Raw genomic sequence first — 15,629 nt, forward strand, 5'->3', positions numbered from 1 at the left:
TTTTTTACACAAGTGAATTTGTCCGAATACTTTGTCCCCTAAAATGGGAGGACTAAGTACAAAAAGTGCTGTAATTTTTAAACGGTTTACCCAATATGGATGAAAACACCTTCAAATTAAAGTGGAGAGTAGAGCCAAAACAACAAAAAGTGTCGCTGTCCCAATACTTTTGAAGCTCACTGTAACGCAGTACACAGCAGAAGCAGTAGGCATACATACAGCCTCCCTTATAAAATACCCTTTATTTTTTACCATATACACATTATTTGTTCTTTCTAAGAGCAGGCTTCAAAGTGACCACCTGCCAAGCTAATAGTCATACCTGCCTTGATTATACAAGATAAAGTATAGAATCAAAGTTCCACTGAGCAAGCTAGATCAATATCAAGCTATATTAAACTATGTATACTGGATGGCACACATAGCAATACTTCTTCCCCCTCCAATACATCAGATGTACAGGCTTATAGCAGGGCAACCCTTCTACATGCACACAACATATTTCCATTCACAGAAGAGACGGAAAACCTTCTCATAATGTGCAATGTGAACACTTCTTTTAAAGTGTCTTTCAGAAGCGAGGTCATTCTTCTGACACCTATGATGTCGGTTCATCATGTGCTAGGCTGTCCCATGGTGTATATATAATATATATAAAGACAGAGGGGAAGATACAGTAACATGACTGTACTGCTTGTTCAACAAACCATGGGAAAAACAAACAAATTCAATAGGGTTACTTTCTTAGTTACAAACCAACGAGTGGACACTTGACATAGTGATCGTTAAAGTTGTTGCAAATTAATCCGAATACATCTATACAATTTCTAACATTGAATCAGCATAAATCAGTGTGTAGGAAAAATGTTGAAGTCCATAAACGATCAACAAAACATGTTTAACACACATGAAAAACCTTGATCGGTCTCATAAAGCAGTTCATGATTTCATTCTGCTTTATAAAATAAAACTATTTCAAATACTGATAGAACGGAAGAAAATACGAAATAAATTATTCCTACACTTGTCAATATTTCAACATTCTCCGTTGATTACAGATATGTTAAATGTACCAACACACTCAACTAAATCTTTTAATAACATAACGGCAGAATAAGGTAATGAAGGACTGTCAAGTATTTGTGATTGTATGAAACAGCACGTGTACGATCAAGAAAGAGAATAAAGATGATTTCAGTACTCCATGTTCTTGCTCATACCAGTAAAGCAGTGTTGTTTCTGAAAACATCAATGTTACGTTCGCTAAATGGTGAGAGCCTGGCTCCCACTCAGGCCATCCCTCTTTTCAGCACAGTCACACTGTTTCTGATCAGCTGGTGAGACCACTGAGCTAACTGGCTAGCATCTGAGTGGTGCCAGCACAGCCAGCGAGAGACAAGAACATGGTAGAGTTCAGGTGAAAATATAACATTGGACTCCCCAGAGACCAAATGTCCCCTTCATAGTGTTCATAACCATCTCATCTATAGTTTTACATCCACTAGACAAAACTTCAGTCCATTAATTCAGTTATTATTCAACACCAGACATACAATATTCAGTCTGCCTCCATATCTGTAGTGAAAACCACATTACAGACTTTAAAACCTAAAGTTACTGTTCTCATAAGACTGACTAATACATTATCACTCCTGACTGACTCTTACAGCATGATCAGCTACTCTATTCACTATGGATGTGATGCAGTCATGCTTGGGCTCCACGACAACATCTGGTCTTTGCCTTCCCAACAGCATTGTACCTGTCCCAATATATGGATGAACAGAAAATCATTGTCAGGTAGATACTACTTATTTGTTCATTAAAATAAACTTTATAACACCTCAATAAACAACCATAGCAGTGCATTCAATGATTTAATGTTAATGATTGTTGTCTTACTCTAAAAAAAAAAAAACTCCAAATGAATAACCCGAAAATAAATCTCTCAAACTAATATTCTAGAATTCTACACACTCAAAAACAAAGTTAAATGGATGAAGTAAGACATTCAGTCAGGGGCTATAATGGACAATATAATAGACTTGGAATTAAACACATCGTAAAAACAATACAATGATCCAGAATATTCCCCATTCATACATCATGATATATTTCAATACTACCTGCCCTCATCTGACCTATAAAAAAGGTTAACAATAACTGTCCCTGCACTTCATTTAACTCCCTTTGATGTCCCTTTCAGTCCGAGGAGGGATTGAAGGGTGAATGGATGTGTTAATACATGCAGTAGAGAAGGGGACGACTGGATAGGGATGGCTTCTTGCTGTCAGAACAGAGCAGAATATGGGTAGTACTGTAGGTAGGGTACGTCTCATATTACCCTTCAGAGGAAGACCAGCCCCGGGACAGAGTGAGCTGCTGGTTTATAAAGATGGCTGTTGATACTCCACAGTCCTTCTGAAGCTGGAGACAGTTCCAAACCATCAACTGTTAGATAGGGACTGTTGATTATGGGAATACATTGCAACCTTGTCCCTAATGAAGCTGGTTTCTTTCTAAAAAACAAATGTAAAATGCGTGGGGGTTCCCTTTGCAGTGTAGTAAATTGCCTGAGAACATGAATGTGTGTTACTGGGTAGCAGACGTTTAGCTGATGGTAGACAGCTCCAGAGTGGGAGGATGAGAAAGTGGATTTGTCACAGACAACAGTCTGGGGACTCCAGGCGCTGGTCAGGTCAGAAGTCAAAAGGTTAAGAGAGGTCTACTAAGCGAGTGATTTCAAACCTCTCCTCAGGGACCCCTAGCCGTTCCATGCATTTGAACTATTCTATGGCTAGCACACCTGATTCAACTTGTCAATTAATCATCAAGCCCTTGACTAGGTGAATCAGTGGGCTAGTTCAGGGCTACAACATTGTGAAATGTCTGGGGGTCCCCGAGGAGAGGTTTGAAAACCACTGTACTAAGTGAACAGGGCGTCCTCTGGTCTTTCAGCCTTCTTCTTGGGTGCACCGGTAGTTGCACCGGGATCACCACAAGGGGGTGAGGGGAGGCTGGGCACCGTCTCTGCTGCCTTTGCCCGCTCCTCCAAAAATTTGTCAAACTCTAGAAGGAGGACGAGAGGGATCAGAGGAAGCATATTATACATGCTAGCTACTAGAGGTGAATAAATGTTTCCTACCTTCACTGGTCACCCCCTCTTCGCCCTCCTCTCCTTGCTGTCGAGGAAGGAAAAGCATCATTGTGGAACTATCTTAAGGATAACCTGAATTCAAACTCCTATAATGTAAAAGTACATTTTGACCTTTCATTTACTCAAAAGTGCTGATTAAAACACAACCAGACCCAGCATTGACAAGATTTTCTGTGCTTAAAACCACAGACAGGATTACACCCACACAACAGTGGATCCCCCATTTCACCAAAACCACAATGCCATTTAGGTTAGAGAACTTCAACAAACACACACACACACACACACACATCAAATGTTAAGACAAAACCACCATGTACCAAAGAGGACAGAAATCGTCCTTTGTTCCCTGCCAGGACACACCATTATTTAAGACTACCAAGAAAGCTACAATGGATCAGACACGTGATTGGTCAAAGATGAGGAAATGTGTTGAAAGAAAGAAAGTGGAATGTGTTAGTTATATTTCTGAAGAACAAGAGGAGTCCAAAAATGGAAGGATGCAACAGGAAAAAGACAAAAGAAAACAGGCGGAATAAAATCATAGTCTCACCACGTCAGTACACAGCCACTCCTCTATGTCATCCATGACAGAGGATTGGCCAACGGGAATCTACAGGGCAACGTCATGGACAAACAGCACCACAACAAAAAAATATCCACAGAAGACAAAAACAAAACCAACTTAAATATAAAAATAACTGAACATAAAAAGCAATACTTAAACCTAACATTTAATAAAAACGCAAACAAACCATTCGATAAATGGTACATAGACCTCTGCTACTGATCGATGACATGCAGTACCAAACAACATGAAACACTCCAACTAACACACAGCAATGTGAAAGCTTTGCAACGCCATGCAGTGACAGTCAATATGAAGAGGCATCATATTCCAGGCTGCATGAAAAACTGTGGGATGGGATGGGCCATGCACTAGACTAGTCTTTAATGTTAGAGTTGTTGTTAAGGAGAGAGGTTGTCTGCTCAAAACAAGCACCAACTACCACAGGCAAGCTAAAAAGATCTATCCCATCAAAAACAAATCCTAAATAACAAATCTCTATATGAAATCCTTACTTCTCTGAGTGAGTGTAAGCTTGGGATCAATGGTTAGAGCAGAGGCCAAACAGTAAACACACACGCGCCAATGGTGGAAAATAATGTATTGCCCGCAGGGCTGACCCCATTTAGTCGACTGGTCGATTGTGTGGTCGATAGGCTGTTGGTCGACGGAGACACCCGTCTGATTCTCGCCTGTCTCAGTGGCCTAATCCATTGTGGAGGCCGTGGGGATGGTACAGTCCATCACTAAGACATATGTGCTACTGAAATTGTATATAGTTATATTATGCAAGAACAAAATGGTGCAAAGCTAATAATTTTGTATTATTATTTTATAACAAATGTTTTCCAAATTGTGTGGTTTATTACTATTAACATATAATGCCAAACATCCCCTTTCATTTAACTGTGTATCTGCCAGATTTTTTTGCAGACAGCACATGCGAATATGCCTAAGACTTACCTACCGCTACATACGGTAGCTACTTGAAACTCTTATTAGGTCTAATTAAAGGCAAAATGTCAAAAAAGTCTGCAGTATGGCAACATTTCATTGTAGTAAAGGATGACACCAAAAAAGTGGAATGCGAACTCTGCCAACAGCGGTTTGCTTACCATAGTTCGACAACGAATATGTCATACCACTTGAAAACAGTAAGTTAACCATTGTTTTTCTAGTTGCATGCTAAAACATTGACAGGTTTTATATGATTGAAAAGTGAACATTACCAAATTGAATAGGCCTATTACAATGTAATAACAGTAATAGCATACAGAATTTAAAATGTACTTTATTTGTGTATTTATAGGCGCATCCCCAGTACAGCGCCTCCACTGCTAGCTCAGGTTTAACCACCTTGGACCAGAAGCCACACATCTCAGATAAAAGAAAAAGGGAGATAACCGATGGTATCGTGGACTTCATTTCCCTGGACATGAGGCCCGTTAACCTGATAGAAGGCGTGGGATTTAAGAAGATGATGAAAATCTTGGAGCCTGGTTACACTGTTCCCAAGAGAGAGACTGTTATGCATGCTCTGACTGCCAAATATCATAACACAAAAGAGAAGGTTTTGGAGGCTATCCAAAACAGCCAGGCAGTAAGTTTTACAACCGACATGTGGACCTCCCTGAGAATGGAGTCTTACATGACCGTCACTGCCCATTTCATTACCAAGGCCTGGAGACTGCAGTGTCTTGTGCTGGAGACAAAACAAATGGAGGAGAATCCCACCACAGCCAACATTGCAGAGAGACTTGGAGAAGTTGCAGACGCATATGAAATTCCAGGATGTAAAAGGGTTGCTTTGGTACACGACAACGCCGCAAACATGGTTCTGTGTGCGGATATACTGAGGCAGGAGGCAGAATGGGCAGACGTTAAAGGAGTCAGATGTACCGGGCACACCTTACAGCTGTGCATCAATGCTGCTCTCGAACAAGACCCCATCAGTCGCACTGCGGCTGCAGCCAGACACCTCGTGGCTCATTTTAAGAAGGAAGCCAGAAAGGGACTGAAGCAGAAACAACAAAAGGTGGCTGAACACCTCCTGAGCCTAGACGTTTCCACGCTGTGGAACTCTTCTCAGACCACGATAGAGTGTCTGCTAGAACATAGATGGCCCGTAATAGACGTGCTCTCCGACCCCAACTACACAGGGAAAAGGGAACACAGCCTTGATCTCACCACAGCGCAATGGAACAAGGCAGAAGACATTTGGAATGTACTGAAGCCTATGGTCACCCTGACGGAGCTGCTGTCCGAGGAAGACAACACTTCCTTATCTGCAACCTTACCCATGCTGGCCCACCTCAAACGCCGCCACTTGGCCGTGGCGGAGGATGACAGCCCTACCACTAAGAGTCTCAAAACAAAGCTGGTGCAGGAAATTGACAGAAGATGGCAGCTCAACGACCAAATATTTGACAGTAGTCTTTACATCCAAGCAGCAGTCGTAGACCCCCGCTTCAAGCTGCTTTCCTTCCTTGACGATGCAAAACGGGATGAAGCCTATGTCAACCTGTCCCAGCTGGCCGACAGTTTGAGCGCGTCACAGCTAGAGGAGCCAGGGCTCCATGAGAGAGAACGAGACAACTCTACATCCACGGAGGAAGAAGAGGAACCTGCACAAAAGAAAAAGAAAACGGACAAGGAGCGAGAGATGGAGATGCTCATGTGTGGAGATGAGGAAGAGAAAGACGATCAACGGGATAGCAAAGAAGAAATTAAGGATTATCTCCAAGATAGAACGAAAGTCGACGATGGACCGCTAGCTTGGTGGGGAAAAAATGAGGACCGGTATCCGAAGCTGGCCAGAGCAGCGAAATACCTCTTCTCCATCCCGGCGACCTCTACTCCATCAGAGCGGATCTTTTCCAAGGCAGGGCTTATATTCAATAAAACCAGGAGCTGCCTTCTGTCCGAAAATGTTGACAAGCTAGTGTTCCTGTCTCATAACTTGAAAAGATTGGGGAAGTAGGTTAATAAGTGGCAGCCCAGGTCTATGTGAGGAAGTAAAGTAAGCCGGTCCGATACAGTTGACAAGAGAGAAGACTAAGCTATTATGCAGGTGGAAAAACGTTTGGAATTGTGCAATAGTCTATGCTTATTATTTTTTTTGTAAGTAGCCTAGGCCTATATAAGCCATTTTATGTTCAGCATTAGAGATCATAAGCTGCTGTTGAAGGCAACTTAAATAGCCTACTGTTGTGATGGGCTACAACTTGTTCTTTGTTTATTTTATTTGTTACTAAACATAATATATTTACTGTAATACTGTTCAATTAGTGTCCTCAGAAAGTATTCACACCCCTTGACTTTTTCCACAGTGTGTTACAGCCCGAATTTAAAATTGATTAAATTGAGATTTGTCATCACTGGCAACAAAATACCCCATAACGACAAATGGAATTATGTTATTCAAAATTGTAACAAATCATTTAAAAATGAAAAGCTGAAATGTCTTGAATCAATAAGTAGTCAACCCTTTGTTATGGCAAGCCTAAATAAGTTCAGGGAAAACAATTGTCTTAACAAGTCACATGGACTCACTCTGTGTACAATAAGAGTTAAACATCATTTTTTATGACAAACTCATCTCTGTACCCCACACATACAGATAATTGCCAGGTCCCTCATTTGAGCAGTGAATTTCAAACACAGATTCAACCAAAGACCAGGGAGGTTTTCCAATGACTTGCAAAGAAGGTAGATGGGTTAAAAATATATGTTTAAAGCAGACATTGAATATCCATTTGATCATGCTGAAGTTATTAATTCCACTTTGGATGGTATATCAATACACCCAGTCACTACAAAGACACAGGCATCCTTCCTAACTCAGTTGCGGAGGGATTTCACCAGTAGGCCAATGGTGACTTTAAAACAATTAGAGTTTAATGGCTGTGATAGGAGAAAACTGAGGGTGGATCAACAACATTATAGTTACTCCACAATACTAACCTAATTGACAGAGTGAAAAGGAAGCCTGTACACATTTATTATTTTTTTTTTTTATCCAAAACATGCATCCTGTTTGCAATAAGGCACTAAAGTAATACTGCAAAAAGTGTGGCAAAGCAATCCACTTTTGTCCAGAATACAAGTGTTATGTTTGGGGAAAATCCAATACATTACTGAGTACCACTCTCCATATGCTCAAGCATAGTGGTGGCTGCATCATGTTATGGGTATGCTTATAATTGTTAAAACCCTAGAGGAAACCTGGTTCAGTCCGCTTTCCACCAGATACTGGGAGATGAATTCCCCTTTCAGCAGGACAACCTAAAACAAGGCCAAATTTACTTTCAATTTGCTTACCAAGAAGACACTGAATGTTCCATGGAAAATCTATGGCAAGACTTGAAAATGGTTGTCTAGCGATGATCAACAACCAATTTGGCATAGCTTGAAGAATTTTGAATCAATCATGGTCCACAAAGCTCTGAGACTTAACCAGAATCACTGCCATCGGTGAATAACATGTTTCGACTCAAGGGTGTGAGTACTTATTTAAAATTAGTTTTTTGACAATTAAATGCAGAAATATTAGCAAAATGTCTTATTTTATCTTCTCTTTATTAAATAGCTTATAAGACTTTTTCCGTTTTGCAATATCTTATATTTGAGAGACTTAGGCTATTTGCGTTTGGAGGAGTCAGTGATAAGCTTAGCTTTGACTGTTTTAACCTAGGCTGCTGTAGGTCTAACTCAGATGGTTGACTCCCACAAGTTGTTACCTGGTTGAGTCGGTCAAATAAAAAAGTATTAGTCTGTTGTGTATAATCACCAGTCTTGAAGCCAGGGGCGTAGGAGCGACTCCGACATTTGTGGGCGGTCCGGGGGCATGTAGATTTTTTTGGGGAAAAACAGGTTTTAAATGTTAATTTCGAGAAAAGGATACAGACAAATATTAACTTACAAATGGGAAAAGGGACAAGGTTAAAGGGGGCCTTGCAGAGGGGCACTTCATCTGGTACAGTCCAATCAGTCTTAGGGCCATGGCCATTCATACTGTACTGAATACCACTGTGACAGTTAAGCTAGCAGCATGGTCAATCCGGCATCTGCATTGGCCGTACAGCATTTACTGCGATGCAGCCTTTGCAGAAGTCTGGGCATTCATACTTGCAATTCGCAGAGTTGTTGTAAAGAAAGTTGTCAAGGAAGGGAGTTTGTGTTTATACAGGACGTACAGCTCCCACCTACCATTTACGTCAATTAAAACTGTACTCTTTTTCTGAAAATTAATTTCCTAGTATTTTCCTCACTTCATCAGGTTGTTACTACTGCTGCTCTACTTACTGTATGGTTGAAAACTTAAAAGTAACATTGTTCACTTAGGTTTATTTTCTTCTCGTTGTCTTGATCTCTGGCTCCCTCTTTAGTCATTAGTGTGTCTTAATTATTTCATCAATCAGTGCACTTAAAGCATCAGACAAGCGCAATGCATATAGTTAATTGTATTCAAACACATAGGGTGTGTATATATGGAAAAATACACGTTTTAAGAATAGAAGGCTCTCGGTCGACCAAGATGATTTTTTTGTTGGGGACAGCCCTACCCGACAGTGTAACAGCACACCGCATGGAAAAGTTAGTGATCATTAGTGATGTTAGCGCACTTCTAAAGGTTAACCAGCCACAATACTCACCCCTCCTGCAGGCTGCTGCCTGACTTCCAGAGTAGGAGGCAGCTCAATCCCACCTACAGCATTAAGGTCCTCTAGAGGAGCCCTGTCAGGATAGAGGTAATGACCAGAAGGACATGAAGTTATAAAACATTCAGATTTAAAATGTATGGTACAGAACAGACACTGTCAGTCATGTAGAAAAGCTAATTGTGTATGCTCTATTCATTACAAGCCTAGGAGGTATGGGTTGTCTCTGAACAGGAGAACATGTATGAAGTGTTCTTACGTGACGAGTGTCTCAGTGGTCAGTGGCAGAGCTCCGGTCCTGGTCTGGGCGAACATGTCAAAGTCGTCCTGAGGCTTACAGCTGGGCAGAGAGCTCAGAGTGCTGGTCACACTGGCACCCACGTCTGAGGAACGACAAAAAGACATCAGCCATATTGTTCCAACAAAATTAAAAATAAATATATAAATGTTTATGTTTAAGAACTTGTCACATTGCTAAATTACCTGATTCAGCAGTGTTAAAGTAGATTTTATTTTGACTAAATAGACTGCGGTGTACAGTAACAGAGTCCGGAGGACATACCGAGGCCGGCCAGACGAGAGGCGAGGGAGGCAGGTGAGGAAGGACGCGCGGCGGGGGCGGTGAAGGACGGAGGCGTGACGGTGGAAGTGACCATGTTGCTGACGACAGCAGGAGAACCAGGGCCCAGGTCTATAAGGTTGTCCTCTGTAGCCTCACTGAGGACCTGGGATCCAGGGATGACAGAGGGGGAAAGAGAGAAAGAGACCCATTGAAGACAATGTAAGACCACTCTTTTAGGAGCCATTCCAAAACAGAATGCTAATTCCATTTTCCATTACCGTCACTACAACAAAGTGACAAACTAGTCCTGAAGTAAGGGAAGAGGGATTACAGAAAGGGCTCTGACATTTGGCTTCAGTTGTTCATCAATTTGACTAACATCAACATGATTACCTCGAACAGAAAGGTACAGGCAAATAAAGCACGTGAGGTCAGGGAATATCATAGGTTAGCTGGAGAAAAACATGAATCTGCCCATGAATGAGGAACAGTTGTTGTTTGTGGGACTTTTTCTGAAGGGAGGGGTAGGTACTCAGCCAGAATGGGTTTGTGAGAGAAATGCAATAATACGATTTGTTTGTGGCGAAGAATGAGCTGTTTGGTGTGTCTGTGATATTGTCATTCATTTATGATCAGTGACCACAGAAACCATGGCAATGACCTTTGCACTGGGCGGGTGTTTTTTCTTTTGGCTGCGAAAGAGAATAATCTTTCCACTTGAGAATGATGGGTGGTGGTGGGGAAGGGGTTGGTGCATGTTTAGCCATGGGTAGATGTTAACCCTTAGGCACAGATCTAGGATCAGTTCACCCTCCCTGAATCCCAACATTAACCATACGGGGAGGAAACCCACCTGGCCTAAGATCAGTGTCTAGTGGCAACTACTCCCAGCTTAAGACTGTCTCTGTGTCAGTTATTGAGGAGAGTGGGTGGTTAAAACATGCCACATGGAGCAAATGGGATGTACAGGGTCCATATAGTTCAGCCATGTGTTAACAGTGGCCACCTTGGGTCCAAATACATGACATACTATTTATTGGGGCGACTTTCATACTTGCCTGCCTCAGCTAGACATAGAGACAAACAGAAAGGAAAGAGACCATGAATATCATTAACATGCCTGGGCAACACGCCACGGTCAGTGTGGACATGATATTAATGGTACGGTGCGGACATCGACAGACTATGTAACATGCCTACATCTCTAGACAGAACAGTTGTATTTTAGACAGACTCGACAACGTTACAGAATGAGGAAAGGTGAGAAACAGGCAAGCTATGGAAGACAAAGTACAGAAACTTTACCACAGAAATATGTGACAACCATGTACAAATAAGCAAGGGATGTCATTGTGTGTGTGGGGGGGGGGGGGGGGGGGGGGGTTACGTCCTATGGCTGTCACTGCTAACTCACCCCATTATTGATACCCTGAGATGCTCTGCCTGACCGGTACCTCTCGTACCTGAGAGAGAAGCCAAATAACAAGTAGTCCATACCTGTTCACAACGACTATTACATGAAGTCATGCATGTCTCTCAGAGGAGAAAGGTGTTGAGACAAATGTTAGTGGTGGGTGTGTGTAAGCTAGCCTACCTGTCGTAGCGTAGGAAGATGTTGTTGAGGTCGTCATTGACGTGCAGTAGTTCCTCTGTGACCTCCTCGTCAGACACACAGGAGATGAGCTCCACTATCCTCTGCTGCATGGCCCGGCACGTCCGGTTCAGCTCCTACAAAAAGCACAAGAGGGTTAGCCGTCAAAAGATATAGTGCTGCCCAGGCTGAAATCGCTTGTTGACATTAGATACTTTCACCAGTACACCAGAAACACTGAAGCAGACCCCCCCAGTGGCCTCAGTAAAATAAAGTCCAGGAGTTTTCGCTTGTCATGTTACATGGCCAAGAAACCCAGCCCTATTTACACACTATAAGAATACCAGAGAGAAAGAGGGGCAAGGAGTCTGACCTGCAGGAGCTTGTGGTCCGAGGGGTCCTCCTGTCCAGGAACCATCTCTGTCAGCATCTCTGACATCACCTTTGTGTTGCCACGCACAATGTCCAGCTCCCTTCGCAGCTGGCAGATCTGAACAGGGAATACCATGTCAACTCCTCTCAGATCCATCTCCTTGCACCATGGAATGCAAGCTATCCAGAAGATTTTAAATCCTTCTTACAAATCTGGGAAGGGAACAGATTATGCAACTGTAATGGCAATTCACTCTCTCCTTACCTGTTCAGGTGAAGGGTTGATAGACCCAGAGGCGCCAAGGTTGGGGACCTGCGGGGCAGAGTAGGTGGGAGGAACAGACGATGCAAACGATGGGGCGGAGACAGCATGAGGAGGAGGCTGCTGTTGGGGTTGGGGGATAGGCTGGGCCAGGGGAGGGGCGGTGGCTTGGTTCTCCTCTGGGCCAGTCAACAGCTTTAAATGAGAAAGAAAAAGAGCCTCAAACCCCCAAAAACTCTCATAAACTTGTTGAAAAATGGCAGAACAGATGTATTTTTCATACTCATTATAGAGTATGGAACTGCATGTAAATGGATGTGACAGTGGTAGTTGTACCCGCTGAGGAGTGTGGATGGGAGACAGGGCATCCAGGTCCGACATTGGGAAATCTATACCCTTCCTCTTCAGCTCCTCATAGATCTGGACCACACCTGTCAGGTCTGGACTACTCCTGAACGCATCAGCCCACGCCTGGGAGACAGGAGGGAGGGAGAAGGAGGATGAGAAAGACAAGTGTTATATACACAGTATAATCTTCTCATGTCTGTCAGTGCTGTATTCATTAAGTGGTCAAAGTATTAAGGTCAGAGGTGTCAAATATTACATTTAGGCTACCACAAAAGCTATTGCTTGCTGAGCAAGGAAGCATCTTTGGTGTATCATCATTACACATACATCTTTGTGAGAAAACTGTGCTGTGTTTGTAATATAACACTTGCACGAGGTCCGGTGTGAAACCATTCAGTTCATTGCTGTCAGGTCTCTGTTTTGTGTTACAGTACTTGTACAAGATGATATGAACAGAGTCTGAGCCAAAAACCTTATGGTTCCTCATTGCTGTCAGGTCTGTGTGCTCTAGCAGACATCAACAGCCACCATGTCAGCGGGAAACTAGAGGCCACCTGAGGTAATCGGCCAGGGTTACCCGAGATCCCCATGGTAAACAGAGAACCAGTAGCCTGGCTGCAGGTAGCACACCAGCAAGACCCTGCCTGGTTAACACTGCAGCTACATGTAACCAAACACCCTCCTCCACTGCCTCAGTATGTAGCCTATACTGTACAGTACCTTCTCAAAGCACTTGCCATACAGTATACTTCCTCAAATGACTCCCATTTTCTCAAGGACAAACTATCATCATCATCTCCTCAGACAATTCTGTCAGAATACTCAATGAAAGTGGGTTATATTAATGCCATCACTCAAGTCGTCAAATATAAAGGAAAACATGTCATGCATACACATTCACACAAGTGTGTGTGATCCTTTACCTGGACCAGGGCGAGCACTTTGTCTTGCACGATAGTGGGAGGGTTGTTTTTGGGAGAGATGATTTTCACAAGCACGCCGTCTATGAAGTCCCTGCTGGTGACGAGGGCATGAAAACGATGCCCACAGTTCTTCACACATGTCTCCAGGACGGTCAGTGCCAGCGTCACCTCCCTGTAGTTCTTGTTTCCGTTCAGCCTCTTCTTCATGGCCCTGATGGCATCCTTGGGCCTGCAGCAACAACACACAGAGCAGAGCACAGGGTCAGATAGGGAGGAGACAGACACATGATGTGCATGATACACAAAACATATAGTCTACTGTGTAGTAACGATGTAGTAACAGCACCACCAAGCATCATTTCTCCATGTTGACTGAAATAATGTTAGTAACACTTTACTTAAACCATTTAACACTCAATGTTTTACTTACATGGTCTAATAGAGGGCTCTGGTTTAGGTTACACTATAATGCAGATAACAAATCAATGGTACTGTGATAGGTAGGTGTGGCCTTCCCTTGAATTCTTGATATAGGGATTTATCAAACTGATGTCATACTTTGAAATAAACTGGGAGTAGGGGCAAATCAACATACCCTAATTTCCCACCCATTTATCAAACAGAAACAGCCAAGGGCTTTCAACACTTTCACAAACAAGGTTAATGGACCAGATTGCCACCCAAGCCTTAGATAGTAGAACAGCACTTGGAGCAAATCCATCATCAAGTCCATTACTGCTTCTGATAAGACAAGTACTTGATAAGCGGCAAACAAGGCCAGAGATCTTCACCAAGAAAGCGTGGTCATATTCACATGTAAGTCACTAGGGACAAATTATTGAGTCCAACTTCACACAGCTCCAGAAGAGGTGTAAAATGTGTTTTTGACTTCATATAATTCATTGGCCTAGTTAGAAAGCTATTTTCTACTTACCCATCCTCAGTTTCATTTATGATGTCACATATTTCCATATTGAGGGTCCAGTCCTCACTCTGAAGGGAGCCATCAGTGGCTCTCTCTAAAGAAGACAGAACATTACATTTCCTCTTGTCAGAGCAGTAGAAACATATTGTAATTTGAAAACAATATATTTTTCATGATTGTAATGATCACATACTAACTTGTCAACTAGCTAATTGGCTCACAACCACTGTCAACTCTATACTGTGGAACAGACAGGTAGTGCTAACTAACTAGTTGCCCACACTCGTACTAGGGAGGGCTGGTTATTGCGGCTTAGGACAGCTGCACCCAGGTCAGTGATCCAGTTCTATCAGTTGTCAAATGTATGGCAAACGACAGACATGGTTCAATCGAATAGTTAGCTAGCCAGCTACAATCATTCGCTAGTAAGCCAGTTAACGCAACCAGATACAGTACAGACTGTAACCTAGCTAGCTTGGTTGGTTGCTAACTAGCTAGTTTAGTAGTGGGAATGAATACAAGATAGTTAACGTTAGCTATAGCAGGCTAGCGATACAACATACTGTTCCAGATCCCCACCACGAACTAGCAAGATTACCACCAACTATTTTTTTATGCGTATATACACATAACTAGTTAACATCTTTATTGAAAATCAGCCTGCAAATAACCAAAATAATAGCAAGTCAGCCAGGCATATAGCTTCGCGGCTAATAAGTGGGTCGATAGCCAGAGTTAAGACGATAGCAAGTAAGAATCAAATGTCAGTGCGATTCAAGAACGTGAAACACGATTATCTGACGTTTCCTTTCAACCACAGTTTATTTTAGAAAGACTTACCAATACAATGTCCCACAGGAGTGCTGTATGGATTTCCCAAAAGGAACTCCATCTTGATCGACAACAAACAATTTGTACGAAGTCACCAGTTCATGGGAAAGGCACAAGTAAGCCCCGCCCGTCGAGCGATCAGCTGCATCTAGCATGTCAATCTGATTGAGCAACATTCACGTCCATCTTTACATTATTATTGTAAATAAATGACAACCAACATAAAACCTACTCATTTTGGTTTTAGGTTTTTTAAACTTAATAGGATTTTACAATCTGTGTAGTGGACACAATCCAATGTAAACCCTTGAGAAAGTATGTTTACATAGCAACCTTCTCACATCCACAAGACAAGTATTCAATGAATTTACAATAGGATTTCAAAATGTTTTCTAACAAAAAAATTTGAAAAAGTGTTTCCATGTCATTT

General features: G+C 42.4%; 1 protein-coding gene across 5 annotated transcripts; it reads right to left on the reverse strand.

Moving 5' to 3' along the window:
* Positions 1-218: 218 nt before the first annotated feature.
* On the reverse strand, positions 219-15,610 carry LOC115152934 (TOM1-like protein 2). 5 transcript variants are annotated; one of them, XM_029697867.1, is made up of 15 exons: positions 15,209-15,610; positions 14,378-14,462; positions 13,444-13,672; positions 12,509-12,643; positions 12,176-12,367; positions 11,912-12,028; positions 11,542-11,675; positions 11,362-11,410; positions 9,948-10,110; positions 9,645-9,768; positions 9,380-9,461; positions 8,515-8,571; positions 3,711-3,770; positions 3,146-3,182; positions 219-3,069 (listed from the first exon to the last, which is right to left on the reverse strand). In XM_029697867.1, exons 1-15 carry the CDS (start codon positions 15,258-15,260, stop codon positions 2,927-2,929), a joined length of 1,659 nt encoding a protein of 552 aa, XP_029553727.1. In that variant the 5' UTR covers positions 15,261-15,610; the 3' UTR covers positions 219-2,926. The 5 variants fall into 5 exon arrangements, with proteins under 5 accessions (XP_029553727.1, XP_029553728.1, XP_029553729.1 ...); XM_029697868.1 differs by lacking the exon at positions 8,515-8,571; XM_029697869.1 differs by lacking the exon at positions 3,711-3,770.
* Positions 15,611-15,629: the final 19 nt, after the last annotated feature.

The sequence above is a fragment of the Salmo trutta genome, chromosome 18 (assembly GCF_901001165.1).
Source record: "Salmo trutta chromosome 18, fSalTru1.1, whole genome shotgun sequence".
Lineage (NCBI taxonomy): Eukaryota > Metazoa > Chordata > Actinopteri > Salmoniformes > Salmonidae > Salmo > Salmo trutta.

Bases quoted from the DNA above. Each gene is read 5' to 3' on its own strand.
- LOC115152934 (XM_029697867.1), bottom strand. From the start codon at position 15,260: ATGGAGTTCCTTTTGGGAAATCCATACAGCACTCCTGTGGGACATTGT. The intron at 12,029-12,175 runs GTAAGGAGAGAG...TTCCCTGTTCAG, and splicing joins TCAACCCTTCACCTGAACAG to ATCTGCCAGCTGCGAAGGGA. The intron at 10,111-11,361 runs GTGAGTTAGCAG...CCTGGATCCCAG, and splicing joins CTCAGGGTATCAATAATGGG to GTCCTCAGTGAGGCTACAGA.